The 27,680-nt window shown below is 40.3% G+C and overlaps 2 protein-coding genes across 3 annotated transcripts in view; both read right to left on the bottom strand.

Moving 5' to 3' along the window:
• Nucleotides 1-3,552, bottom strand: part of Ints8 (integrator complex subunit 8) — a 59,434-nt gene extending 55,882 nt beyond the window's left edge. The window contains exons 1-2 of the mRNA XM_090339080.1: nt 3,277-3,552; nt 1,775-1,949 (exon numbers count right to left, since the gene is read on the bottom strand). Coding sequence (XP_090195206.1) covers nt 1,775-1,949; nt 3,277-3,406 — 305 coding nt within the window. The 5' untranslated portion in view covers nt 3,407-3,552. The remainder of the gene's footprint in view (nt 1-1,774; nt 1,950-3,276) is intronic.
• An 11,145-nt stretch (nt 3,553-14,697) lies between these two features.
• Nucleotides 14,698-27,680, bottom strand: part of Dpy19l4 (dpy-19 like 4) — a 46,947-nt gene continuing 33,964 nt past the window's right edge. For both annotated transcript variants that reach the window (XM_090339075.1, XM_090339076.1), the window contains exons 16-19: nt 26,382-26,464; nt 23,707-23,839; nt 20,410-20,568; nt 14,698-17,758 (exon numbers count right to left, since the gene is read on the bottom strand). In XM_090339075.1, the coding sequence (XP_090195201.1) occupies nt 17,594-17,758; nt 20,410-20,568; nt 23,707-23,839; nt 26,382-26,464 (540 nt within the window). In that variant the 3' untranslated portion in view covers nt 14,698-17,593. The remainder of the gene's footprint in view (nt 17,759-20,409; nt 20,569-23,706; nt 23,840-26,381; nt 26,465-27,680) is intronic.

Raw genomic sequence — 27,680 nt, 5'->3', positions numbered from 1 at the left:
GCAAGTACTACTGCTCCACAGAAAACTCCCAAACTTGGTAATTTTAATGAATCTTTTTAAAGAGTTGGATTTCAGCCATGTGCTGATAGCTCATACCTGTAATCCTAGCTACTTAGGAGGCTAAGATCTGAGGATCATGGTTCAAAGCCAGCCAGGGCATTAAATAACATGAGACTCTTCAATTAATCACTAGAAAAGGGGAAGTAGAGCTGTGGCTCCTGGGGTAGGGCAGTAGCCTTGAGCTGAAGAGCTCAGGGAGGGTGTCTAGCCCAGAGTTCAAGCTGCAAGACTGACAAAAATACATACATGAAAATAAAGTTTATAGGTAAAAGTATGTAAAGCCTTATGATTTATAAAGTGAAAAACTGTATACTAAACAATTGTCAGTGGAGGAATATTATTGTAAAAACATATCAGAAGCAGTATGAGGCTAATTTTGTTTAAAAATATGAAGACTAAACATGAGAAGCAGTATCAAGGTTTGAGAACTAATGTATCCATTACCTGACAAATCTAACTATAACCTCTCTATACATTATCCCAGCGACAAAATACTATATATATATATATATATATATATATATATATATATGCAGTAAACTGCTTGCCAAGAATGAGTGAGAGTGAGGCCTTGTGTTTAACCCAGCTCTGCAAAAAATAAACAAAAGCATAGTAAGGGACCGTGAGTTTGGCCTAGTGGTAGAGTGCTTGCCTAGCATGCATGAAGACCGGGGTTCAATTCCTTGGTACCACATATATAGAAAAAAGCCAGAAGTGCTGCTGTGGTTCAAGAGGTCAAGCGCTCGCCTTGAGAAAACCCAAAGGCAGTGCTTGGACCCTGAGCCCAAGACTGGCAGAGGGGAGAAAAAAAAAAAAAAGCATAGGAAGAAAAAAGAATTATATAAAGTTAAAAGTTACTGTTCTTCCAAATTACTTCCATTTTCCATACTTCCTTTACCATTAGTTTTCTTAATTGTGAGACAAGGGAAATGAGAGCAAATCATTTCCAAACCTCAGCCCTGAAGTGTTGGTTTTTTTTTTTTTTTTGCCAGTCCTGGGCTTGAGCTCAGGGCATGAGCCCTGTCCTTGGACTTTCTCAAGGCTAGAGCTCTACCACTTGAGCCTCAGCACCACTTTCGGCTTTTTTGTATGTATGTGGTACCGAGTCTTCGTGCATGCTAGGCAAGCACTCTACCACTAGGCCAAACTCCTGGCCCTGAAGTGTTTTAAAGCAAAGAAGCACTAACGTGAATCACTGATTTTAATAGGTTAGGAGATAATGGCTTTTATTACTAGTAAAATTAACTGATTTATTCAACAACAAATCATAGTATACAACATCATTAATGCTTATTTTCTTCAGACATACAAATCCATTGAAACATCTTAAAATAATTTAGATGTGGATTTTTTTCTAGTTTATACATCAAAAGTAATAAGCTGGTTTATTACTGCTGACATGAAGTCCATATCTTAAAGCATACTTAAATTCAATCTGACTTTCAAATGACTGGTTGGTTTGCTTTGTAAGAAGTCTCTAAGTTGCCCAGGCTGTCCTCTTAACTCCTGAGAGCCCCACTCTCCCAAGCAATGGTACTACAGGCATGCCTAGTTTTTTAAAATGCTCTGAGACCTTTCGGAAAATACTTGTATATTTTGCTAAGAACACACAGAAAAATTCTCATCCTAAGGTCCAATATCATAAAAACATACAGAAATAAACCAAGATTATCTAAATAGTATTCCAAATGAAATTTCACTTAAATCTTTATACCTTTTCTCCAATATATCTAGGTCCCACTTCAAATGTGCAGCAACCTTAAGAGCAAGAAGCTTTAAAATTCGATTTCTCTTGTTATCAGGTGGTGGTTGAACTTGGTTTTGTTCATTAACAGAAGGTTTGGAAGCCTGTTCCAAAAACTGAACTATAAGTTGAACTGGTGCAGGATCTAGGATTAAAAAAGAAAAGACATTCTTAAGTTTTAACTACAAAATGTAAAGAGTCAGAATTGTGCTCCAGAGTCAAAGGGGATGATGTGAAAGTGTAGAAAGGAGAAAGAAAGAAATGAGTGCAGTCCAGGCACCTGTGGCTCATGCCTGTAAGTTACTCTGAAGGCTGAGATCTGAGAACTGTGGTGCAAAGCAAGCCAGGGCAGGAAAGTCTGTAAGACTCTCATCTCCAATTAACCCCCAAAAAAACTAAAAAGCGGAGCTATGACTCAAAGTGGTAGAGCACTAGCCTTGTGCCAAAAAGCTCAGGGACAGCGCTCAGGCCCTGAGTTCAAGCCCCACAACAACAACAGCAACAAAAACTGTTATAGATTCCCAATTCTGCAAGGGACCAAGGACAATTAGCCGACAGAGATGCAGTCTGTAGAACTGTTTTCACGCTTAATTAAGGGACCGCCATTAAATTACCTCTCGGCACCTGTTTCCTCCAACGGACAATATCCTTACCTCACACATTTTGTAGACTTAATTAATCGCGGTAAATTAAATGATATTAAGGAGTAACTGACTGACAACTCCACCAATGTGTCAAAGACCAAAAGGACAAGTATCAGGTGATAAAACTCACCACCTTAATGACTTTTCACATCCCTGTCTCCTACAGGTCCGTCAATGAGGCTGAACAAGGTCATACTTGAATTCGAACTTTGCAAAAAATGCTAAAATATAGACTTGACCTTTCCAGAGATAATTTTTTTTTAATTCCTCCTTTCCCCGGTAGTACGCAGTGAAGTGGGATCTTAAGCCTCACTACACGAGAAACCACGCCGCTACTACTTTCATAGATCTGCACACACACACACAGCCCAACTTTGGATTCGCCAAGTAAGAAAGGACGATGACGGCGAGCTGCGATTCTGCACCAGCTCCCGACATTTCACACAGCTCGGGGTTCTGGCGGGACGGCTGCAGTCAGCCTCCGCCGTGATCGAGCAACGACGAGGCCCGACCTCCCGGGCCGCAGCCCCGGCCGTCAACAACGCCCCGGGGGAGGATGAACAAGTCTTTCTCCGGTGCTTTCCTCCCGCACTCCGCGGGGACGTCCAGGCCGGGCGCGCGGAGCCTCCGCCCTGTTCCGGAGCGGGTCTAGACACCCGCGCACCCTGCGGGAGCCTCGGAGGAGTCAGGACCCCGGCGCGGGGCAGGCCCGCCTAGAGCGCCGCGGGCCGAGGGCGCGGGCTGGTGCGGCTGGGAATTGGGCACGGCCCCGGCCCCGGCCGTCTTCGCCTCGGCCCGCCCCGCCCAGCCCGCCGCGCGCCACCTCACCGGGGCACGGTTTGCGCAGATGCTTCTCCAGCAGCGACTCCTCCAGCAGGAACTCGAACCAGCAGGTCTGCGGCGGGGTGCAGGGCCGGCTAGAGGTGGCCGCCTCCCGGTCTGCCGCCTCCGCGCTCATCCTGCCCCCGCCGCCGCCGCCCCCAGAGGCGTTTCCCGACTCCAACCTGACGTTCGGATGCGGATCCCCGGCCTGTGGTCGGAGGAACCCGCGGAGCGGACGGAAGCGCTCAGAACATCCACACAACTCACACTACCCAAAATGGCGGCGCCACCAGCCGAGGAGGAGCGGGAGTCACCGCCCCGCGCCTCCCGACCAATCGTCGTTCGTATTGGAAAGAAGGGGCGGGACCAATCGCCCGGCCGCACCTCCTCCGGTTGCTATAGAGACGACGGGGCTGGAAGCTGGCAGCGTCACTGTTGTCTTGGAGGAGAGGTAGGTTGCTCTGGTGGTATTTCTGAGATTTCCTCTCCACAGGACTTCTTATTTTCTTCTACCTCCGATCGATTCATACTGTGATTTCCAACTTGGCAGCCATTTCTCGGGACTATTCATCCTTCAGGATTCATTCATCCTCTTTGTGTGCTTGTGTTTGCAGGCATGTGCCTGTATTGGGGCTTGAACTCATGGCCTTGCACTCTCCTTCCGTTCTCTGGCTCCTAGCTGGTTTTAACCACCTGAGTCATGCTTCCTGCATTTTGATTGATTACATCTTAGATATATTTCACTGGGCTGGCATCTAAAATGGATCCTTCAGATCTTGGCCCCCTGACTAGCTAAGATTAGAAATGTGAGCCACCAGTGCTCAGCTGGTATTCTTTTTTGTAGTGTTCTGGACATGAGCGCTCATGAGGCTGTTTTCTGATTCATGGACTGAAATAATCCCTTCTGCCTCAGTCTTCAAAGAAAAAATTGTCAGAGCTGTGCAATACTATGACGTCCAGCAAGTACTTGATTTTAGGTCAAGGAAATTTTCACAAATGAGATGGTAATCAACACCAAATGTTTTTTATCATGATTTTTAGGTCTGCCCAGGAGAAATGGACCCTTCCTTTGGTCTCTCCCTGTACACCCTGGAAATCCCCAGCCAGCATCCGTAACCCTGGCAACTGGTATGCCTAGGGGCAGTGGGAGGTCCCCCAGACTAAGATATGTCCCCAGACCTAGGTATGTCCCCATTCTCTGAGGTCACCTCACCCCTGAGGACTTCAGCTGTGGTCACATCCCCTCCCCCTACATAATCTCTTTCCTCCTGTAATAAGTTCTTTTGCTCCCCCTGACTACATCTTGTGCATCTTTCTCCCTCTAGCAATAAACACTTCTCTATTAAACTATTTGCTTTGAGCAAGCCTTACAATGGTGATGGTGCATTTGCAAGGATCATATGCTGTATGTTTGCCAATTATTCAAGTTGTTTCTGTTTGTGTAATAGTAAAGCCCAGTAGCTAATTATATTCTTCTTCATGACAGTTTAAAATGTTTTCTTGTATCTTCCCAGTTTTCTCATTATTCTAGCAGGTCATGAATTCTTTCTCTCTAAAATATGGGCCTATCCCTGTGACCCTTCTTATAATGTAGGAAATTAGAAAAGCTACAATGGAGAAAGAAATGTACACTAATGTATTACTAAAGATGATTATTTTCAGCCAGGATTGTGGCCTAGTGGTAGAGTGCTTGCCTAGCACGCATGAAGCCCAGTGTTTGATTCCTGGGTACCACATACATAGAAAAACCTGAAAAAAATGGTGGAAGTGGTATTGTGGTTCAAGTGACAGAGTATTAGCCTTGAGCAAAAGTACTCAAGTTCAAGCCCCAGGACTGGCAAAAAAAAAGATGATTTTCATAAAGTCCATACAAAATTGATTCAGTTCATTGCTCTGCTATTTCTTTTTAAAGCAAATATAATTTAGAACAATTTTTTAAACCTCACTGAATAAAAATATATTGGAGATGGAGAAATTCTATGCTGATTGATTGCACTGCCATCTTGTGGCACTTTTGGATAGTGCACTTCTTTCTGGTACTTTCCATATTGGATGAGACTATGACATGAGCCTGGTAGTGAGAACCAAGATTTCTTTGTTCAAATTATTCTATAATATCTAATTAAATAACATCTTTTTAGACTTCCAAAAATAGTTACTTGCAATACTTCCAAAAATAACATTACTTATATTAAGTTTCTCTAAAGCCTTGGCTGCCTCTTTGACCAGTTAGCACCCCATTATGTTTTCATAGCATATAATTATAGCACTATTCGCACTTAGTATTACATGTTAAACTGTTTACTTTGGTAATAACACTGATAGTGTGTAGACTGGAGAGGGAGAATGTGTACTAATAAAAGCACTGCTTACATTGGTTACCTAGTACATATAGCAAGCACCCGATTTTATTTTTGCCATTACTGGGGCTTGAACTCAGGGCCTGAGCAATGTCCTTGGGCTTTCTCAAGGCTAGAACTGTACCATTTGAGCCATAGCACCACTTCTGGCTTTTTCTTTATAAGGGGTACCAAGGAATTGAACTCGAGTCTTCATGCATGCTAGGCAAGCACTCTACCACCAGGCCAAACTCTCAGTCAAGCACCCAATATATGCCAAACAAGAAATCATTTTATTGAATATGTATTATCTACATTTCACATGCTCACAAATGCCTACCTATGAGCTTTATCTAAAAGTTTTTATACTTTGTCTATTCCCAAGATACTTACAATAACTAGAATAGCTTGTCCCCATTACTAAAGGAAGTGTCCATTACTAAATTTCTTTCTTGGTGCTTATATACAGTGTCTGAAGAAATAACTGAATGTAAAAGTTAGTTAACTATGGACATATAATACACATATGCTAAGAGTTATGATGAAGTCAGAGCTGAGAATACAAGGTCTTTCTGGCTTTTCTGGCTTCTATACTTTCTCCAGAAAAACTTGCCTCCCCCTAAAAAAAACTGGGCCAGAAATACACCTCCATTTTTCCACAGTGAACTTTCACAGGGGAAATGACACATCTTTTTTCACTTCTGGGAGCCTGTCACTTCTATTTTCCGCTGGGTACCTAGAATACAAAAAGTCACCGGACCAATCAATTGTCTCCATTCTGTTTTACTTCCAAAATACTCCATATTTTGGCACTCCAGCCTTTCATATTGTCATATTAAGAGAGCACTTGATATTGGGTGGCTCATGCCTGTAATCCTAGCTACTCAGGAGACTGAGATTTGAGCATTGTGCTTGAAAGTGAGCCCATGTAGCAAAGTCAATAAGACTCTTTATCTCCAACTAAGCAACAAAAAAACCCCTAGAAGTAGAGCTGTATCTCATGTGGTAGAGCACTAGCCTTGGGCGGTCAAGGACAATGCTCAGACCCTGTGTTCAGACCCTAGGACTGGCACAAAAAAAGAGAGAGACCACTTAAACATTATTCTATTTACTTGTCCATATGCCTATTCCATTTTAAAAAACAATCATAATTATCTAAAACAAGTACACCAAGCTTAGTAAGCAATGTCATAGAAGAGTGTGTCTAAAGTCTTACCCATACAATTTCAGAATTAGAGCAGATGAGAATGTTCTAGTAAATAATGTGAATTCTTTAAGTATCCTCGGAAATACCTTTTGTGTGTATATGCACCAGTAGTGGGGTTTGGACTTAGACTCACACTCTTGCTTAGTTTCTTCTACTAAAGGCTGATACTCTTACCAGTTGAGCCATATTTTCACTTCTGGCCTTTTGCTAGTAATTGGAGATAAGAGCCTCTCAGGTTTGTCTACCCCCAGCTGGCTTCAAACAGGGAACTTCAGATTTCAGCCTCCTGAGTAGCTATGATTACAGACAGAAGCCATCAACACTAGGTAAAAAAATAATTTCTCGGGGCCAGAAATTTGGCCTGGTGGTAGAGTGCTTTCCTGGCACGCACGAAGACTCAGGTTCAATTCTTCAATACCACATACATGGAAAAGCTGGAAGTGGTGCTGTGGCTCAAGTGGTAGAGTTCTAGCCTTCAGAAAAACCTAAAGACAGTGCTCAGGCTTTGAATGCAGTCCCCAGGACTGACAAAAACAAATAGTAATAATAATTTCTTAAACCAGGCTAGGAGGATCATGAGTTTGAGGACAGCTTGGACTTCACAGCAAGTTTAAGACCAAGTTGAGATACTCAGTGAGATCTTGTCCCCATAACAACAAAAATATTAACTTCTCATACCACATATACACAAAATCAAAGGATATAGATCTTGACCTACCAACTGGTACCAGTCTACAAATTGTTCTTTACTTGATTTATGCATATGAGTTTAGAATTTTTTTCACAGCATTCTGACATTACCTTGATAACCAAGCGAATGGTCAGTGGGCACATCTAGTTGAGCAGTCATAACAGAGTTTGAATGCTGGGAATTTGGGGGATGAGCTCAACATACAGTATGAGCTGTGACCCAGTCCTGCTAGAACAAGAATTTATGCAAATTGACATTCCCAATGAATAACAAAACCCGTGAAAGACGTCTATAAAGGGAACGCATCTTAGTTTATCCTTTTAATATGTATCAGAAACAGATAACAGTTGCTTCATTTCTTCAGGAGCAACACAAGCTTGTTCTGTAAGCAAATCTGCCAGGTAATAAAGAGGATACCCTGATACCTGGTCTCATGTGTTCTCCACAAGTACACAGTGAAAAGAATAGTGTAGTTGTGGCCTACTTTAGAGCAGTCACTGGCTTTCATGGCAGGTCCAGGGTCATGCGAAGTATTGGTTCTTACTGTCCAAGGATAGGGGGTTTCTGGGCATAACCTAATGATGCAGTTCTTGCCTACATACATGAAGCTTTGGGTTCAATCCCCAACACTACAAAGCAGAAAAAAATAAAGTCTTCATTTGAGCTACATATTCACATACAGTTTGTATTATGGTATAAAAATGGAGAGCTTGAGATGAGTTGTCACAATCAGGGGAGCTAAACACTTGCATGATTCAGTCGAACTAAGAGCCATATCCTTTTTGTAAATAAACTTGGGGATCCCAGGTATTGGCTGTAACTACAAAAAAAAAATTCACAGAGGGGCTGGGGGTTTGGCCTAGTGGTAGAGTGCTTGCCTAGCATGCCCGAAGACCCAGGTTCGATTCCTCGGTACCAGTAAAAAGCCGGAAGTGGTGCTTAGGTTCAAGTGGTAGAGCTCTAGCCTTGAGAAAATCCAAGAACAGTGCTCAGACCCTGAGCTCAAGCCTAGGACTGGCACACACACAAAAAAAATTCACAGTAACAGAGGGACAACGGGTGAACAAAATATAGCAATAATACTGAACACCATGTTGCAAATGAACAATACAACTTTTAGACAGGATGGGAGGGTGAAAAATGGGAGAGAGTGAGAGGAGTGACATTGTCCAAAAAGAAATGTTTACTCTTTGCCTAATTTATGTAACTGTAACCCTTCTGTTTAATAAAGATTTTCAAAATAATATATATTCATTTCCAACATTGAGAAGTCATTTCTGAGACCTTGCAGTACAGTGGCAATTTAGAAGTTGCAGCTCTGGGAGAACAGTCACCTGACCCAAAGGCAGGCAGTTCATTGGTGGGCTAGCAGTCTGTGATTTGGAACTACAAGCCTTTATCAGTGACCTAAAGGGCCCAGAGACTAAGGCTAGGTTGTAGGGGCAAAGATATGGAGAACATTGCTGGAAGAATTACACGTTAGTACAGGACTTTGAGAACTAATCAAGAAGTTTCTCAAGAAGTAAACTAGCAGCCAGTTGCCAGTGACTCATGCCTGTAACCCTAATTACTGAAGAGGCTGAGCTCTGAGGATAGTGGTTCAAAGCCAGTCCAGGAAGGAAAGGCCACGAGACTCTTATTAACCACCAGGTAACCATAAATGGTACTGTGGCTCAAATGATAATCTACAATTAACCCCCAGGAAACTGGAAGTGGCTTAAAGTTGGTACAGTGATAGCCTTAAGCAAAAATGCTCAGGGAGTGTCCAGGAGCATAGCTTAGTAGCAGAGTGCTCACGTAGCATGCATGAAGCCCTGGGTTCGATTCCTCGGTAACACATACACAAAACAAGCCAGAAGTGACAATGTAGCTCAAGTGGCAGAGTGCTAGACTTGAGCAAAACATTTCCAAGGATGGTGCCCAGGCCCTAAGTTCAAGCCCCAGGACTGGGAAAAAAAAAAAGCCCAGGCTCTGAGGTTAAGCCCCACAACATATCCCATGACAGATCAAAAAGAAAAAGTTAACTAGTTAAGAGATGGCCTAGCAATTCTCCAATTATATATTAAAAGTGAAATGAAAGTCTATGTCTATATAAAATGTTATACATGGGGGACTAGGAATTTCGCCTAGCATGCACAAAGTCCTGGGTTAGATTCCTTGATACCACATATACAGAAAAAGGTGGAAGTGGTGCTGTGGCTCAAGTAGTAGGGCACTTGTCTTGAGAAAGCTCAAGAAAGCCTAAGCCCTGAGTTCAAGGCCCATGACTGACAAAAAAGTTATACATGGAAATATTCATAGCAGCACTAGTTGACAAAAATAAAGTCTAAAATAACCATCAACTGATAAATTGGTTAAGAAAAACAAATGGCATATACACACAGTGGAATTATTTGGGGGGCACTAGAGAGAAATGACACATGCTATAACACAAGTGAACCATAAAAATGCTAACTATGTTAGGCGACAGTGGTTCATGTCTATAATCAATCCTTAGTCTGGAAGTTGAGGTCTAAATATAGATTCAAAGCTATCCCTGGCAGACAAATCTGACTCTTATCTCCAATTAAGCAATTAAAAAGCCAAAAATGGAGCAATGCTTCAAGTAGTAGAGTGCCAGCAGAGAGCAAAAGCTAAGCAAGAGCATGAGGTGTGTAATTCAAGCCTCACGGGGTGGAGAGGACAGGGAGAGATAGGATTAGGTAAAAGAATCTATTGCAGGTGGCTTGATGGCTCATGCCTGTAATCCTAGCTACTCAGGAGGCTGAGATCTGAGGATCACAGTTCAAAACTAACCCTGGACATGAAAATCCATGAGACTCTTATTAACCACCAGGTAACCATAAATGGTACTGTGGCTCAAATGATAGAGCACTAGCCTTGAGCTGAAGAGCTCAGGGACAGCACCCAGGCCCAGAGATCAAGACTAATGACAAAAAGAAAAGACAAGAAAAGAATGATTTTATTCTTATGAAATATCCAAACTAGTCAGATATATACTAGAGGTAGATTAGTAGTGGTGGCCTAAAATTGGGGCTTCTTTAGAGGATGACAATGTCTTAAATTGTGTGATACGTTGTTTGTTTGCTTGTCTGTCTCTGGGAGAGCAAGAGGGGGCACAGAAATAGAGGGACAAGAGCTGAAGAAATGTAGCCACGAGACTCACTAGACTAGACTCTAGGTTGAAAATAAACTAAACAATTTATGGTGGGGGAATGGGAGGGAAAAACTGGGAGAAAGCAAAGAAAGGGACGGTATTGTCTGAAATGCGTAGCACTCACTATCTGACTTACATAACTGCAACCCCTCTGTGTATCACCTGTATGATATTAATAAAAAAGGAAACTATATAACTGTGGTAGGAAAAAACTAAGAGGAAGCAAGGAGGGAGGTGACACTGTCCGAAAGAAATGTACTCTTCACCTGATTTATGTAATGGTATCACTTTTTCATTAACAGTAAAACAACCACCATAAAAAAAACCTATAGTAATAACTACATAATTGTATTGTTTTATATATTCATATTGCTAAAAACAATAATTTGTATACTTTAAACAAACATGATATAGGAACTGTATTTCAATAGATTTAACAAAAACTGTTCATAAATGAACAAAAAACAAAGGTGATAGAATTTCATCATTTTTAACAATGTTTGAATTCTTTCATATATAAATTTGGGGAGAGGGGTGTCATTCATGGGGCTTGAACTCTGGGCCTAGGTGCTGTCCTTGAGCTCTTCAGCTCCACGCTAGCGCTCTTACCACTTGAACCAGAGCACTACTTCCAGTTTTTTGGTGGTTAACTGGAAATATGAATCTCATGGACTTTCATACTCAGGCCGACTTTGAACCACAGTCCTCAGACCTTAGGCTCATGAGTAGCTAGGATTATAGGTGTGAGCCCTACTCCTTTTATATATTTTCTTTTCTTTCTTTCTTCTTATTTTTTTTTTTGTGGGTCATGGGGCTTGATCTCTGCCTGGGCACTGTCCCTGAGCTCTTCTGCTCAAGGCTACCACCTTACCCTTGAGCCAAGTCCCACTTCCCATTTTCTAGAGGTTAATTGGAGATAAGAGTCTCTGACCCTTTTGTGCCCACCTGTGCTGGCTCTGAACCTTGATCCTCAGATCTCAGTCTCCTAAGAAGCTAGGATTACAGGCGTGAGCCACCTTGCGGCTTCTTTTATATATTTTCAAGTAGTGAGCTGGTAGTTACTTATCTTCAAAAGGTGATTGGTTATTATATCTTGTTTTAATTTTTATGATAAAGGTCTCAATCTATACCCCAGGATGGCCTTCAACTCAATTCTCTTGCCTCAATATCCCAAGGCTGTGATTGCAGACATGAGCTACCATATCCAGTAAGAACTACATTCTTGAATTTTATAGAATCTGAAATAACTTACTTTGTAACCCAACTCTTTTGTTGTCGTTGTTGGTTGTGAGGCTTGAACTCAGGGCAGGTGCAGTGTCCCTGAACCTCGACCCTATTTGTGCCCAAGGCTAGCATTTTACCACTTGAGCCACAGTGCCACTTCCAGTTTTGTTTTGTTTGATGTTAAGAAATCTTGGCAGAGCTTTATTCAGTAAATTTAAGCAGGCAATCAGACAAATAGACAAAAAGCAGACAAAAGGGCAGCGGCACACTCTTACAAAGTGTGGGTGCTCTCATAGGGAGCTAGACAGAGAAGCACCCCACTTCCAGTTTTTGAGTGGTTAATTGGAGACAATTGGGATCTTTTCTACCCTGGCTGGCTTTGAACCAGATCCGAAGATCTCAGCCTTCTGAGTAGCTAGGATTACAGGTATGAGCTATCAGCACATGGCCGAAACCCAACTCTTTAATTCTCCTGAGTAGTTAGAATTTACAGGAGAGCACCACCAGGAGAGTACCACCAGGACCCAACCTAAATTTTTGTGGGAGAGAGCTAGGCTGGGTCCCAATTGTTTTGGCACCATTTTGCTTCCACCAAGGTTGCTTTTTAAAAGTTCCCAACCTAAATTTTTTATTTATATTTCTGCAAAAATATTAAGGCCAGGAGTTTGGCCTAGTGGTAGAGTGCTTGACTACCATGCATGAAGACCAGGGTTCAATTCCTCAGTGCCACAGACATAGGAAGTGGTGCTATTGCTCAAGTGGTATAGTGCTAGCCTTGAGAAAGCCCAGGCCCTGAGTTCAAGCCCCAAGACAGGCAAAAATAAAAATAAATAAAGAAATATATAACATGTTGAAAGAGGAACATTTAATCTAAATATATTTAGATCAACTCAGGTTAAAATACATAAAGGTAATTGCATTCATCTGTTACATGGGTGGACAACACTATTAGATTAAAATGTGAAAAGGCAGTCTAAGGTACTTCACTATAATTTTGATATGTATCATTTCTTTGTGTTACCACTTATGCACTAAATATACTCAATGGTCACAAGTGAAGTGACTCTCTCACAAAATCACATATAGAATTACGCATGCTGAGAATAAAATATTGCACATTCTAAGAGACTTTAAAGAGATAATTCAAAGAGACCTTTATACTAAACTCAACAGATCTGGTTTCAGAATGTCCTTTTTATTATGGAAACAAATAAATATAATATTTAGAAATTTTTACTAGACAGAATATAGTTGAGTCTTATGTATTTCTTTGCAATTTTCACATCTAATTTTATTAAAGTATTCATCTACACATGGTAATTTTTCAATAAGAAATTATTTTACTTTAACTTTCAGGAACATGATTTTAATACATACTGAGATCTAAAATAATCACAAATAACAATAGAGACTGTACATTTTAAAAATTGGACAGATGGAGAATACATTGAGATATAAATCAAAGTAGTTTTTTATCAAAAGGTTTTTAAATACAGATTAATCTGTAACATGTCCTTTAAATATTCATACATGAAAAATAAATTTGCCAGAAGATCTATCTATCCATAACGTTTTAAAACCCCACCAGTTGAAGAGGCACTACTTTTAGCCACACCCAAGATTCAAAATATTTTAATAGTTCAAGAATAGAAGATGCTGAGCTGGGCATGGTGGCTCACGCCTGTAATCCTAGCTACTCAGGAGGTTAGGATCTGAGGATCTTGGTTCAAAGCCAGTCCAGGCCCAAAAGAATGAGAGATTCTCATCTCCAATTAACCAGTAGAACACTGGAAGTGGCGCTGTGGCTCAAAGGGTAGGGTGATAGTCTCAAGCTGAAGAGCTCAGGGACAGCATCCAGGCCAGAGTTCAAGCCCTACAACAGAAAGAAAAAAAGAGGGGGGAAGGGAAGAAAAGGAAAAGAAAAGAAAAGAAGGAAAGAGAGCCTCTATGACTTTGTACCTAGTCTACTTTAAAATCATGATTCCCAGAGCTCAGCTTTCTTAATCTCTAGGATAACAGTCACAAGTCACTGGCACATGGCTAATAATCTATTTTAAGCATTTTGGCCACAAATTATAACACACTTTTGACTACTATCTCTGTTATTCTTTGAATCATTATGGACTACACGGAATGGAGTGTCAGAACATTGAGGCCATTCACAATTTGAGTTAAATGTCCTCAAAAGAAAAAAAAAATCTATATATACAGAACATAGTTAAGACAAAAATGAGTTAAGTAAAACACACACTCCTTAGGTTGTAAAACTATACCAACCTAACAAAAGCACCAAGATATAGAAATCAAGTCAATTTTACATAGCTTATTAAGTATGCTTAATTTGTTGACTTATTTGGCATTTGGGAAGCTAAATTGGTTTAGGAGGCCAACATACTTAGCAAAGATTTGTTACTGAATTGAAGAGTGACAATAACATAGGGAGGACTTTTTATTTTTATAGTATTGTGTTGCTGAGGGTCAAACCTCGGCTTTCAGATAGAGTAGGGATTGTGATCTACCACTGAGCTATTCTGTTAGTTGTTAGTTCTACTCCTTTGATTAATAAGGGAAGATTTAACATTTTGTTAAGGAAAAGAAAATGGGTATTTTGGGGGAAACAGAAACTAAACAGCAATAAAGAATTTAAGGCACTTATTACAGTGGGTTTGCCTATCAAGGACAAAGTATGCTTTATGGTTGTTTTGGGTTTTTTATTTTTGAGAAAGTCCTTCCACCCAAGACCCATAAACTTTGTTCCTTTATAGATCTTTGTTGTTAAACTTGAAACTTGTTAAGTTACCAAAGGTACTTTAGATTCTTATCTAAAAATAAGGAAATATATGCTTCTAATTCAAAATTGTCTACTATTCTTGTTTTAACTACAAGGAACACAGAAGCAAAAAAAGCCCTCTTATTTCCAATGTCATCACTTCCAGAATAAAGCTTACTTTTCCCTTTCAACTGATGATAAATACAAAGTTATTTAAAAAATTCTGTTTAAAAGTTTCCCCAAACTATTTAAAAAGCTGACAAAAGTAAAAGCGCTTGATAATATGGCAAACAAAAAAATAAAACACAACCACCAAAAGTAACTCAACACGTGTGATCATAATATAGCAATAAAAATTCATTGTTTCATATTACATAGGAAGTAGAGTGTCCACTTGTCTTTCTGAATATGTAAGCTGAGTTTTAATTAAATTGCCTTGTTTTGTATGCTCCTATCACAAGTGCTACCATGCGACTACTCCCTGTGTACTCAGGTAGCTATGGCCACAGTATCATAAAACTCAATGCTAAACACTGGTGGCTTACTGCTAAGATACAGAATCAATCTGGAAAACACTACCTGTAGCTCCCTTTAGGTTAAACAATTATATAAAAGAGCAAAATGAGAACCAATGAAACAAATGCATCAGTTGCACGACACTGCTACCAAACAATTATGCTCCAAATAACCATCTAAACATATATATACACAGAAAACCGGGAGAAAGCGAGGGAAGTGATGACATTGTTACCTGATTTATATAACTGTAACCCCTCTGTACATCACCTTTATAGCAATAATAAAAAAATCTTTAAAAATATATTTAGAGAGGTTGTAAGAGTGACTGTTTTATAATAATGAAATTGTTATATGTATCCTAGAGTTACTGTAAGAAATCAAATATTTACATTTTTTTGTTTGTGTGCCAGTCCTGGGACTTGAACTCTGCTAGCATGAGCACTGTGCCTGAGGTTTTTTACTCAGGGCTAGTACTCTATAACTTGAGCTACAGCTCCACTCTAGCTTGGTGGTTAATCGGAGCTAAGAGATCCAGAGACTTCCCTGCCCCAGCTAGCTACAAACCTTCATTCTAGAATGTCAGCCTCCTGAGTACAGGGGTAAGCCACCAGTTCCTGGCAGAAATTTTTTTTTTAATTAAAAAAATAAAGACAGTATTACTTTGAGTTCTGAAGAAGGCAACTTTTACAATATTCTAACAAGTGAAAAATATAAAAACCTGTTCACTGAGCAATGTATAAGATAAAATTAAAATGCCTTACTAAAATGATCTATAGGCTATATCTATCATGAGTCCCTTTAAAAGGTCAAATTAATTACTTTTCCTTCTTTCTTTTTTCTTTGGTACTAGTGATCAAACCGAGCACTTGCTGGGCAAGTGCTTTGCCACTGAGCTACATCCCAGCCCTTATTTTTCTTTTAGTATGATTTTGAATATGAAAATGCTTAAAAGAACATAACATTTGTACTATGAATTGCATCAAAATATAACTGTTGCTTTGCTCTAACAATGACACTGTATCAGTTTCACAAATAATATTATTTGAATTTTAAAACAAACATACCTATATACAGATATATATTTAACACCATCTGCATATACTTCCAGAAACAGATCCTCATTGTAGTGTACTTATTCTGATAAGGTTTTTTTTTTTCACTTAACACTACCATAGAAAAAAGGAATATTCTATATACCCTACTCATTTTTATATTTTTAAATCTGAACGTTCTTTTAAATGACCATTTGAAAATACATAGACATAATAAGAATTATTGTTTGAGAATGAGGAAATTATAATAAACTTAATGGGCATAAATGAAAAAAGGCAATCAAAATAATAAAATATAATAACATGCACTATTTCTAAGAAAGTCTCATATAAGCAGCCAATGATATGAGCAATTTTATGGAAAATTCTGGATATATCTTTATGTATATCCTTTCTCTTTTTCTTTTGCTAGTCCTGGGACTTGAACTCAAGGCCTGGGCACTGTCCTTAGGTTTTTCTCAAGGATAGTGCTCTACCACTTGAGCCACGGACCACTTCTGGCTTTTTCTGCGTACGTGGTACCAAGGAATCAACTCCAGGGCTTTGTGCATGTGAGGCAAGCACTCTACCATTAGGCCATGCTTCCAGCCTCTATGTATATCCTTAAAAATCACTTTCCTTTATATAATTTCCATTTTAACTTAAATGTCATGTTTTCAGCTACTGTTTATTGTTTTATTGTAGAAGGTTTTTTTTGCTGTTGGTCATGGGGCTTGAACTCAGCTGGACACTGTCCCTGAGCTCTTCAGGTCAAGGCTACCGCCCTACCCTTGAGCTAGGTCCCACTTCCCATTTCCTAGAGGTTAAGTGGAGATAAGAGTCTCAGGACCTTTTGTGCCCAGGCTGGCTTTGAACCTGGATCCTCAGATCTCAGCCTCCTCAGTAGCAGGATTACAGGCATGAGCCACCACACCCAGCTATCATAGAATTTCATTGTTATAAAGCCACCTTCAGAAACTTGATTGACAAATCATCTTTCCTTCTATTATAATATTAAATATTTATTAAATACTATGCATATGAAGTAGAATTTGGACTTGGAACAAATTCAAATCAAGATCAATATTATGACAGAATGAAGATTATGGAGAAACACTGCAGTCGGGGAATCTTAAAGACCATATAATAGTAAGGAAGGAACTGTCTGGAATATTGCAGAGTAGATTTGACATTTTACTAAAGAAAGTTAATTCTTGATCTTCTATTTCCCTCAACACCTTAGACATAGTTAACAGCAAGAGAGAAGAAGCAGCAGCATTTCAAATGTCCACACTCTGATCTGTAACAGATACCACACAGGTAGAAGAAAATCATATTTACTTCAAGTAGCTTCAGTCTTTGAAATGAAGGCTCTGTTATACTTTTCAAGATTGGAAGGAAATCACAGTGTTGATTTTATATACAAAGTAGGACCTGTTCCAGTACACTCTAGTAAAATAATTCACATATGGAGAATAGTTAATTTTGACCTCATGACAAAACCGTCCATATTTTGAATAGGTTAACTTGTTACCGTCTTCACAAAGCACCTATCAAAATAAAAGAAATTTAATGTTTAAGTTTATTGAACTTAATGAGAAAAATCCAATCCTTGTACCAATAACTAATGTACAAATTCTTTTACATTTGAGATGAAAAAATACTATTGCTAAACATGAACTATAAAATACCTCAAGGCTAATGCTTTACCACTTGAGCCACAGCACCACTTCCGGCTTTTTCTGTGTATGTGGTACCAAGGAATCAAACCCAAGGCTTCATATATGCTAGGCAAGCACTCTACCATTAGGCCACGCTCCCAGCCCCAGTTTCTAATTTTTAAAAGGTTTAACCTCAAAATTTACAGAAAAGTTATCACATTATATTCCAACTCAGTTTTGAATACAGATTGATCATTACCTAATTACCAAATAAAACTAAGACAGCTAGCTCATTTTGGGCTTTTATTTAAACAATGAAATGCTACCTGGATATGTACCTTAGTGGCAGAGCATTTGAGTAAAATAGTAAGACAGTAACCATAATCTTAATGTCTATCAAAGATATCAGAGAGTCAAGTTTAAGATTAAAAGGAGGGGCAGAGCAGAGGTGGTTCATGCCTGTTATTCTACCTACTCATGAGGCTAAGATCTGAGAATCACAGTTCAGAGCAAGCCCAAGCAGGAAAGCCCGTAAGACTCCAATTAACTACCAAAACAGCCAGAAATGGAGCTGTGGCTCAAGTGGTAGAGCACTATCTTTGAGGACAAAAACTCAGGGGCAGAACCCAGGCAATGAGTTCAAGCTCCAGGAGTGGCGCATGTACACGCACAAAATTTATAAAGATGGATTACTTTAAGCTCTGATTGACATTACATGAAAGAAATGGCCTAATCTTTAATATAAACAGCTAAGAGCAGACTGGAAAAGTTCCAAACAGCAGACAGAAATATTCCAAAACTTGACTCAATAAAAAATACTTAACCAATCCTATTCTGTTACCAATAAATCAAAGATCACTAACATCAAGTACCAATAGAGAGGATTCAAAACATAAACATACATAGCATAAAAAAGATTTCACATTTATGGGGTCATACAGAATGCTGGAAAACTCTCAAACGAATTTTTCACCCCCCAAAATTGAGTTATAAAACAAAGGATTATGATTATTTAGGAAGGTGCAGAAAGAATTTTATTTTAGCAGAATCTTTACTATAACTTATAATGAATGATCTACTAAAGTTTTGCTAAATTCATTGTTTTTGTGGCCAGTCCTAGGGCTTGAATTCAGGGCTTGAGCACTTAGCTTAAGGCTAGCACTCTACCACTTGAGCCACAGCACCACTTCTGGCTTTTTTTTTTTTTGCCAGTCCTGGGTCTGAACTCAGGCCTGGGCACTGTCCTTGAACACTTTTTGCTCAAGGCTAGCAAAATTCCACTTGAGCATAATACCACTTCTGGCTTTTTCTGTGTATGTGGTACCGAGGAATCAAACCATGGCTTTGTGCATATTAGGCAAGCACTGTACCAATAGGCCACACTCCAGCCCCTTTACTATGCACAGTGTTCTCAAGAGTAAAGACATCTATTTTCTTGGTTATTATATAAAAAGCATATATATCCACTGCAGGCTGAAAAATAATAAAGTGGGTAAAACCAACTATAGTTGGTTTGGGACAGCCCTTCCTACCATGTTCGTTTGTTCTTTTTTTTTTTTTTTTCAATTCTAAAGCAGTATTTATTAACCATTAGCCATAGGGCAGACACTGAACATAGACATGTGAAACAAACAGGCATGATCCATTCATTGTAGAAGGACTTAACAAATCAATGAAGAGATACAAGCAGGGATATAGGAATTCACTAAAGTGTGAGAAATACTTTTTCCAGCTGACCACAGAAACTTCTGAGTCAAACATTTGGATTTGGGAAAGCTCCCTAGACAAGATTACATCTAATGCCGGTCCTGGAGCTTGAACTCAGGGCCTGAGTACTATCCTTGGTCTTTTTCAAGGCTAGAGCTCTACCACTTGAGCCACAGCGTCACTTCCGGCTTTTTATTTTTTCTATGTCTGTGGTGCTGAGGAATCGAACCCAGGTCTTCATGCATGCTAGGCAAGCACTCTACCACTAAGCTAAACTTCTCTACTACTACTAGTGCAAGTAGAAGGGCTTATACTTCAGGGCCTGGTGCTCTCTCTTGCATTTTGCACTCTGCAGGCATTCTACCACTTGAACCACATCTCTACTGACAGGTAGACATGCAGGTAAACTGGAGATAAAACTCTCAGGATGTGTCTGCCTGGGCTGAGTTTGAACATTGATCCTCAGATCTCAGCCTCCTGAGTAGCCAGGATTACAGGAATGATCCATCAGAGCCCAACTTCAATTATATTCTTAGTTATGTTCCAAAATTAAGTCAGGTGTGATGACTCATGCCTGTAATCCTAGCTACTCAGGAGGCTCAGATCTGAGGATCAGGGTTCAAAGCCAGCCTGGGCACTAAAGAATGTGGAGCTGTGGCTCAAGGGGTAGGGTGGTAGCCTTGGGTGGTAGCCTTGAGCTTAAGAGCTCAGGGACAACACCCAGGCCCAGAGTTCAAGCCCCACAACCCACAAAATAAATAAATAAATAAAAATAAAATAACAAAATAAGTTAAAAAAATTAAAGATTGAAGTAACTTCAGATAGTTACTTACGTGGCCATTTGCAACATCTAATAAATCTTTAACTCTACAACCACTCATGGTTCCCATCTCATTGCAGATAGAGTCTTCTACAATTAGGTAGTTTGCTTTGTAGGATGTCAGTATTTTATAAATATCTTCAGCAGATCTCTTAGAATAGATTTGATATATCTGAAATATTAAATATTAAAAGACATTGTAAAGCTCCACTAAATAAAACAATATTTCATTAAAATACAATTTATATACCATCCAATTCACCTATTATTCAACAGATTTTCAATATATTTATAGAGTTGTACATTCACCCAACACAATGATTTTTCCACCGTTTGCATTACCCCAAGAAGGAAATGCTGTATCCACCTCCTCTGCCGTTTTCAGTCCTAGACACCCAATGATGTAGTCTATGTACCTATTCTGGCAAGGTGCTGGTTGCTAACTTCTGTAATCCTACCTACTCAGAAGACAGCTTCTGAGGGTCATGGTTCAATGCCAGCTCTGGCAAGAAAGTTGATGACTTTTGTTTTTCAGTCTGGGGCCTTGAACTCTGGGCCTGGGCTCTGTCTCTGAGCTCTTTGGCTCAAGGCTACTGCCCTATTCTTTAGCCACAATGTCCCTTCAGGTTTTCTAGTGGTTAAGATAAGAACCTTACAGACCTTAGTGCCTGGGCACTTGAACCGTGAACCTCAGATCTCAGCCTCTTGAGTAGCTAGGATTACAGGCGTGAGCCACCTTGCCAGCTTTGATGAGACTTTTATTTCCCAACTATGAATTAAAAAATCAGAGGTAGAATATGGTTCAAGTGATAGAGTGCTAGCTCTGAGGAAAAAAAAAAAATTCAGAGAGCATCAGGGCCTGTGTTCAAACCCTAGGACTAGCACAAAAAAGTAACATCTGAATACTAGTCTAGTCTAGTTAGTCTGCTTTTTTTTTTTTTTAAATGCTGTTGTTTTTGTTCTGTTTTTTGTTTGTACTGTTCCTGGAGCTTAAACTCAGGGCCTGCACACTGTCCCTGACCTTTAATGATCTAGCTACTCTACTACTCCAAGCCACAAATCCACTTGCATCTTTTTGGTTAAATGGAGATGACTGACAGATTTTTCCTGCCTAGGCTGGCTTCAAATCCCATTCTTACATCTCAGCCTCCTGAGTAACTAGGATTATAGGCATGAGCCAAAGCACCCAGCTTTGTTTTGGTTTTTCTTTATGCAGTGCTAGTTGTAGAATGAGGACCTAGGAAAGTGCTCCACCTTTGGAAAAAAAACAAAGAAAGTTGTTTTGTTTTTGTAATTCTGGTGATTAAATTCAGAGTCTTGTAAATGTTAGGCAAATACACTGCCACTCAGCTACATATCCAAATCTTTAATTTTTTTTTTAACTTTGAAACACTGAATTGCTCAGTCCGGCCTTGAAATTTCAATCCTAGTGACCACCAGTGACTAGCACCTCTAACGTACATGGTTAGGAGGCTAGGATCTGAGAATCTAGGTTCAAAATCAAGCCAAGGTAGACAAATCCATGAGATTCTTATCTCCAAATAACCAGAAGAAAAAAAAAAGCTGAAAATAGAGGTGTGGCTCAGGTAGTAAGTGCCAGCCTTGACCAAAATGCTGAGGGAGGGCCTGGAATTTGGCCTAGTGGTAGAGTGCTTGTCTAGCATGCATGAAGACCTGGGTTTGATTCCTCAGAACCATATACATAGAAGAAGCTGGAAGTGGTGCTATGGCTCAAGTGGTAGAGCTCTAGCCTTGAGAAAGCCCAAGTATAGTGTTCAGGCCCTGAGTTCAAGCCCCAGAACTGACCAAAAAAAAAAAAAAAAGCTGAATGAAAGCATGAGTCCATGCGTTCAAGCCACAGGACCAGTGTGCATATGTGCACTCACATATACATACACACACAAAGAAATTGTAATCCTCCTGCCTCCATCTTCCAAGTAGCTAAGATTATAGAAACAATTTTCAACTGGTAACAAAAATTTTAGCTTGAAGAAACAAAGTATATAAAAATATATTTCTTCAAAATTTGAGAAAAAATGTTTTCAAAGAAAAGTTTACCTTTCTGAAATATCATAGTAATCAGTTCCCTGGAAACTTTGGAAAATTAAATAATTTCTCCAGGAATATACTAATACTGCACACTATTGATCTATCTAGCTAGCTATGTATCCTTACCTGTGGGGCATGTCACATCAAGGAAATGAAAAGGCCTACCTCGTGGTCCAGTGCTCACATCCTGGTTTTGGAGCCCAACCTACCTGTTACCTGGTTGGAAGGCTTGACTGTGGTTTGTGATGTCTACCTCTGAGATTGGCCCCATACACTTCTGCCCTCTCTGGCAGCACATGCATCCTACCTGCCCTGCCCACCTTTGTGCTGATAGGCTCCTACATCCTATTTTAGCCCAATGTACTTCTGGAATAAACGAGTCTTGCTGTGACAGTCTCCCTGGCGCATCTGTGTCTTCCCTCTGGAGAGGGAGGGCGGGATGAAGGCCGCCAGTCTGTCCTAACCTTTCTCGGTCTCGTCTTAGTCGGGGCATGTTCTCCTTGCTCCTCCTGCGGGTCAGGAGGCAAGAAGCGCTAAACACCCAACACTTACCTACCTACTTTTTTTTTTTTTTTGGCAAACCTTAGGCTTGAGCTCAGCGTCTGCGTGCAGTCCCTAGCTTTTTCACCCAAGGCTATCTAGTGTTCTACCACTTAAGCCACAGCTCCACTTCTAGCTGTCATGATGCTTAATTGGAGGTAAGTCTCACAGACTATCCTGCCTGATTTTAAACTGATATCCCAGATTGCAACCTGCTGAATAGCTAAAATTATAGGCATGAGTCACCAGCACCTGACTAGTACTGAGGTATTTTGTTTGTTTTTGTGAGTCATAGGGCTTGAACTCAAGGCTTGGGATACTGTCCTTGAGCTCTTGCACCTGAGGCTAGCACTCTACCACTTTGAGCCACAGTGTCACTTCTGGTATTCTGGTAGTTAATTGGAAATGAAAGTCTCATGGACTTTCCTGTCTGGACTGGCTTGAACCACAATCTTCAGATCCCAGCCTCCTAAGTAGCTAGTATTATATGGGGTGAGCCACCAGCACCCAGCCAGTATTGATATTTAAAACAAAGAAAGTAATACTTAATTTGGGATTTCCCTTGGTTAAATTTATTGTAACTTTTGAAACCAAAGTGAATTAGCTCTTCTAAAACTGTTTGGATTTTTCTACCTAGCTAGGAATACAAATATTAGCATAGAAGAATGCTACATCATAGAGGGCTATAAAAGATCTAACTGTAGAACTCAATATAACTTACATTTTCATTTCTCTTGAGAAGATCATCATCGTTGTAAAGAGGCAAGCTTGTCACCATCCAACCAGTGCACAACTTAATTGCACCCATTAACTGTGGACTCCCTGCAAACACAGCTGCAACTGGAGCTTGCCTTCTGAAAAGAACCAGAAAAGAGATACACAATGCAAATCAAGTACACTATTAGGTCAGTGATTTATATCTATTCTGAACTAGCAGGTAGCTTACAATGCATAATACACTGTATCAGTCATTCAATTTATGGATACACTTAAAGAGCATTATTTTAACCCAGCACCAGTAGCAATTGCCTATTATCCTAGCTACTCAGGAGCCTGGATCTGAGGATTGCTAATTGAAGCAGTCCAGGAAAGAAAGTCCATGACATTCTTATCTCCAATTAACTACCAAAAAAACCCAAAAAACAAAAAACAAAAACAACAGAAGTGAGCTGTGGCTCAAGTGGCAGAACGTTAGCACTGAACAAAAAGGTTCTTGAACCTAGGTCCAAGGCCTAAGTTCAAGACCCAGGACCAGTGCGAACACGTGCATAGATGCATACATGCATACACACATACACACACAAGCATTATTTTGAGTAAAGATACATAAATTATTTTAATATGCATTTTTTATTTTCAAGAAGTTGTGAAAGGGAGGATTTTATTTTATTTTTCTGCCAATCCTGGGGCTTGAACTCAGTGCTTAAGCCCTAAGTCCTTGGGGTTTTTCAAGACTAGAGCTTGAGCCACAGTACCACTTCTGGCTTTTTTTCTATGTATGTGGTATTGAGGAATCAAACCTGGGTCATTGTGCATGCTAGGCAAGCAGTCTCAGCACAAGGCCACACTCCCAGCCCTGGGAGTATTTTTATTTATTTATTTATTTAATTTATTTATTTATTTTGCCAGTTCTAGGCTTGAACTCAGGGCCTGAGCACTGTCCTTGGACTTTCTCAAAGCTAGAGTTCTACCACTTGAGCCTCAGCACCACTTCCTTGGACTTTTTCAAAGCTAGAGCTCTACCACTTGAGCCTCAGCACCACTTCCAGCTTTTTCTATGTATGTGGTATCAAGGAATCAAACCCAGGTCTTCGTGCATGCTAGGCAAGCACTCTACCACTAAGCCAAACTCCCGGTCCTATTTTTTTTTTTTTATAGGAAGCACAGGGCCTGGGTTAAATTCTTTAGTATCACAAACACAGAAAAAGCTAGAAGTGGTACTTGGCGCAAGTGGTGGGATGAGAGCCTTGAGAAAACCCAAGCACAGTGCCCAGGCCCAAGACTGGCAGAAAGAGAGACAGGGGAGAGAGGGGGAGAGAGAAAGAGAGGGAGAGAGAAAGAGAGGGAGAGAGAGAGTGGGAGGGGGAGAAAGATTTGTAATTTATAAACTATCTGCAGGGATGTTGTACTTCAAAGTGGAAGTAGGGCTGGAGTGTAGTCTAATAGTAGAGTGCTTACCTAGTATGACAAAGCCCTGGGCTCGATTCCTTGGTACCACATATACAGAAGAAGAAGCTAGAAGCAGTGCTATGGTTCAAGTGGTAGAGGGAGAGCCTTGAGAAAGCTCAAGGACAGTGCCCAGACCCTGAGTTCAAGCCCAAGGAGTAGCAAATTAAAAAAATGAATACAATTTTAAAAAGGAAGTAAATTTAATTATAAAATTAAGGCTTGGGCTGGGAGTTTGGCATAGTGGTAGAGTGTTTACCTAGCATGCACGAAGACTCAGGTTCAATTCCTCAGTACATAGAAGAGGTGGAAGTGGTACTATGGCTCAAGTAGTAGAGCTCTAGCCTTGAGAAAGCCCAAGGACAGTGTTCAGGCTCCGAGTTCAATCCCAGGATGAGCACTGGTGACCCAGGCCTGTAATCCTAGCTACTCAGGAGGTTGAGATCTGAGGAATACCATTTGAAAGCCAGTCAAGGCAGGAAAGTCTAGAAGACTCCTATATCTAATAAACTGCTCAGAAAAGGCCTTAGAAGTAGTCCTGTAACTCAAGTGGTAGAGCAATAGCCTTGAGCAAAAGAAGCTCAAGAGCAGTGCTCAAGGGGTAGGGTGGTATCCTTGAGCTGAAGAGCTCAGGGACATGACCAGACCCAGAGTTCAAGTCCCACAATCAACAAAAACACAAACATAGGATATGCCAATGGTTAACGTCTGTAATTCAAGCTCCTGAGGAGACTGAGACGTGAGGATCACAGTTCAAAGCCAACTCAAGGCAGGAAAGTCCCTGAGACTCTTATCTCCAACTAACTACCAGAAAAATGGAAGTGGTGCTGCAGCTCTAATTGGCAGTGCTAGCCTTGAGCTGAGGAGCTCGGGAACAGCACACAACCTAGATAGAGTTCAAGCCCCCTGGGTAACATGCCATGAAAGTTAACAGCTTACCTTATTTTATTGTCAGTCTTGGGCTTGAACTCTGGGCCTGGGCTATGTCTCTGAGCTCTTCAGCTCAAGGCTACCACCCTACCCCTGGGCCTGGGGCACCCCTTCAGCCACAGCACCACTTTGAGTTTTCAAGTGGTTAACTGGAGATCAGAGTCTCAAGATCTTTAGTGCCTGGGGAGGCTTTGAACCTTGATCCTCAGATCTCAGCCTCCTGAGTAGTTAGGATTACAGGCGTGAGCCACCTTGCCCAGCTAACAGCTTATTGATAGTCTTGGGCAGGTCAATCCTTACTTTATCCAGGTCATAAGTTCCACTGTATCTGGATCATAGTATTCCTGTAGTTCCGTTAATTCTGTCATTAATCTGGGAAAAAACTGAAATGCAAAACAAAATAAAGAGTATGGGTAATTATAAAGTTTAAAACTTTAAGTGTTCTAAAAACTAAGACAAATGAAACTACAACACTGTTCTCATTGACTAGAATAAGTCTTTTTACTCCTCAGTGACCTACTCATTAGTCTCAATTCAAACCATCTATATTACAGTAAAAGTCACTGTCTACACCCAGTAAATAATTGTATCACTAACAACCAATTAAATATTATATATTAAATGTACACATGTTAAATAAATTCCAGATCAGATAAGTTTTAGGTTTATAGCAATTGGTTTCAGGTTACATTATAATAAGTCAAAGGATTTATATCATTAAGACTTTTTTTTTTTTTTTGCCAGTCCTGGGCTTGAGCTCAGGGACTGAGCTCTGTCCTTGGGATTTCTCAAGGCTAGAGCTCTACCACTTGAGCCTCAGTACCACTTCTGGCTTTTTCCTATGTATGTGGTACCGAGGAATTGAACCTGGGTCATCGTGCATGCTAGGCAGGTACTCTACCACTAGGCCAAAATCCTGGCCCTCATTAAGACTTATTAAGGGCCAGAGTATGGACTAGTAGAATGCTTGCCTAGCATGCATGAAGCCCTGGGTTCTGTTCCTTGGTATCACATACACAGAAAAAGCCAGAAGCAGTGCTATGACTCAAGTGGTAGAGTACTAGCCTTGAGAAATCTCAAGGACAAAGCGCAGGCCCTGAGTTCAAGCCCCAGGACTGGCAAAAAAAGAAAAAAGACTTATTAAAACTTTGGAGTTACCAAAACACTTTTCTTTTTTGTCAGTTGTAAGACTTGAACTCGGGGCCTGGGCACTGTCCCTAAGCTTTTAAGCTCAAGGCTACCGCCTTACCCCTTGACCCACAGCCCCACTTCCTGTTTTCCAGTGGTTAATTGGAGATAAGAGTCTCACAGACTTTAGTGCCCGAGCTAGCTTTGAACTACCACCCTCAGATCTCTGCCTCCTGAGTAGCTAGGATTACAGACGTGAGTCCAAAATATTTTCCCAGCCCAAAATATTTTTAAATATTAAGATCTATTTACTCAGCCATTTCCTTTGTCAATTATTAGTTGTTGGCATGTTGGCAGTCACCTACAGACACATCACATAGTATTCTAAGACTGTTTTGGCACTATTATGTTCCTTTTTTTTTTAATAAATGAAGCATCACTAAGTAAAACTTATTGGTTAGAATAATATTT

The sequence above is a fragment of the Megascapheus bottae genome, chromosome 9, assembly GCF_031878675.1.
Source record: "Megascapheus bottae isolate mThoBot1 chromosome 9, mThoBot2.hap1, whole genome shotgun sequence".
Lineage (NCBI taxonomy): Eukaryota > Metazoa > Chordata > Mammalia > Rodentia > Geomyidae > Megascapheus > Megascapheus bottae.
The sequence above is the reverse complement of the archived record's forward strand: the minus strand, read 5'-3'. Positions and strand labels throughout refer to the sequence as shown.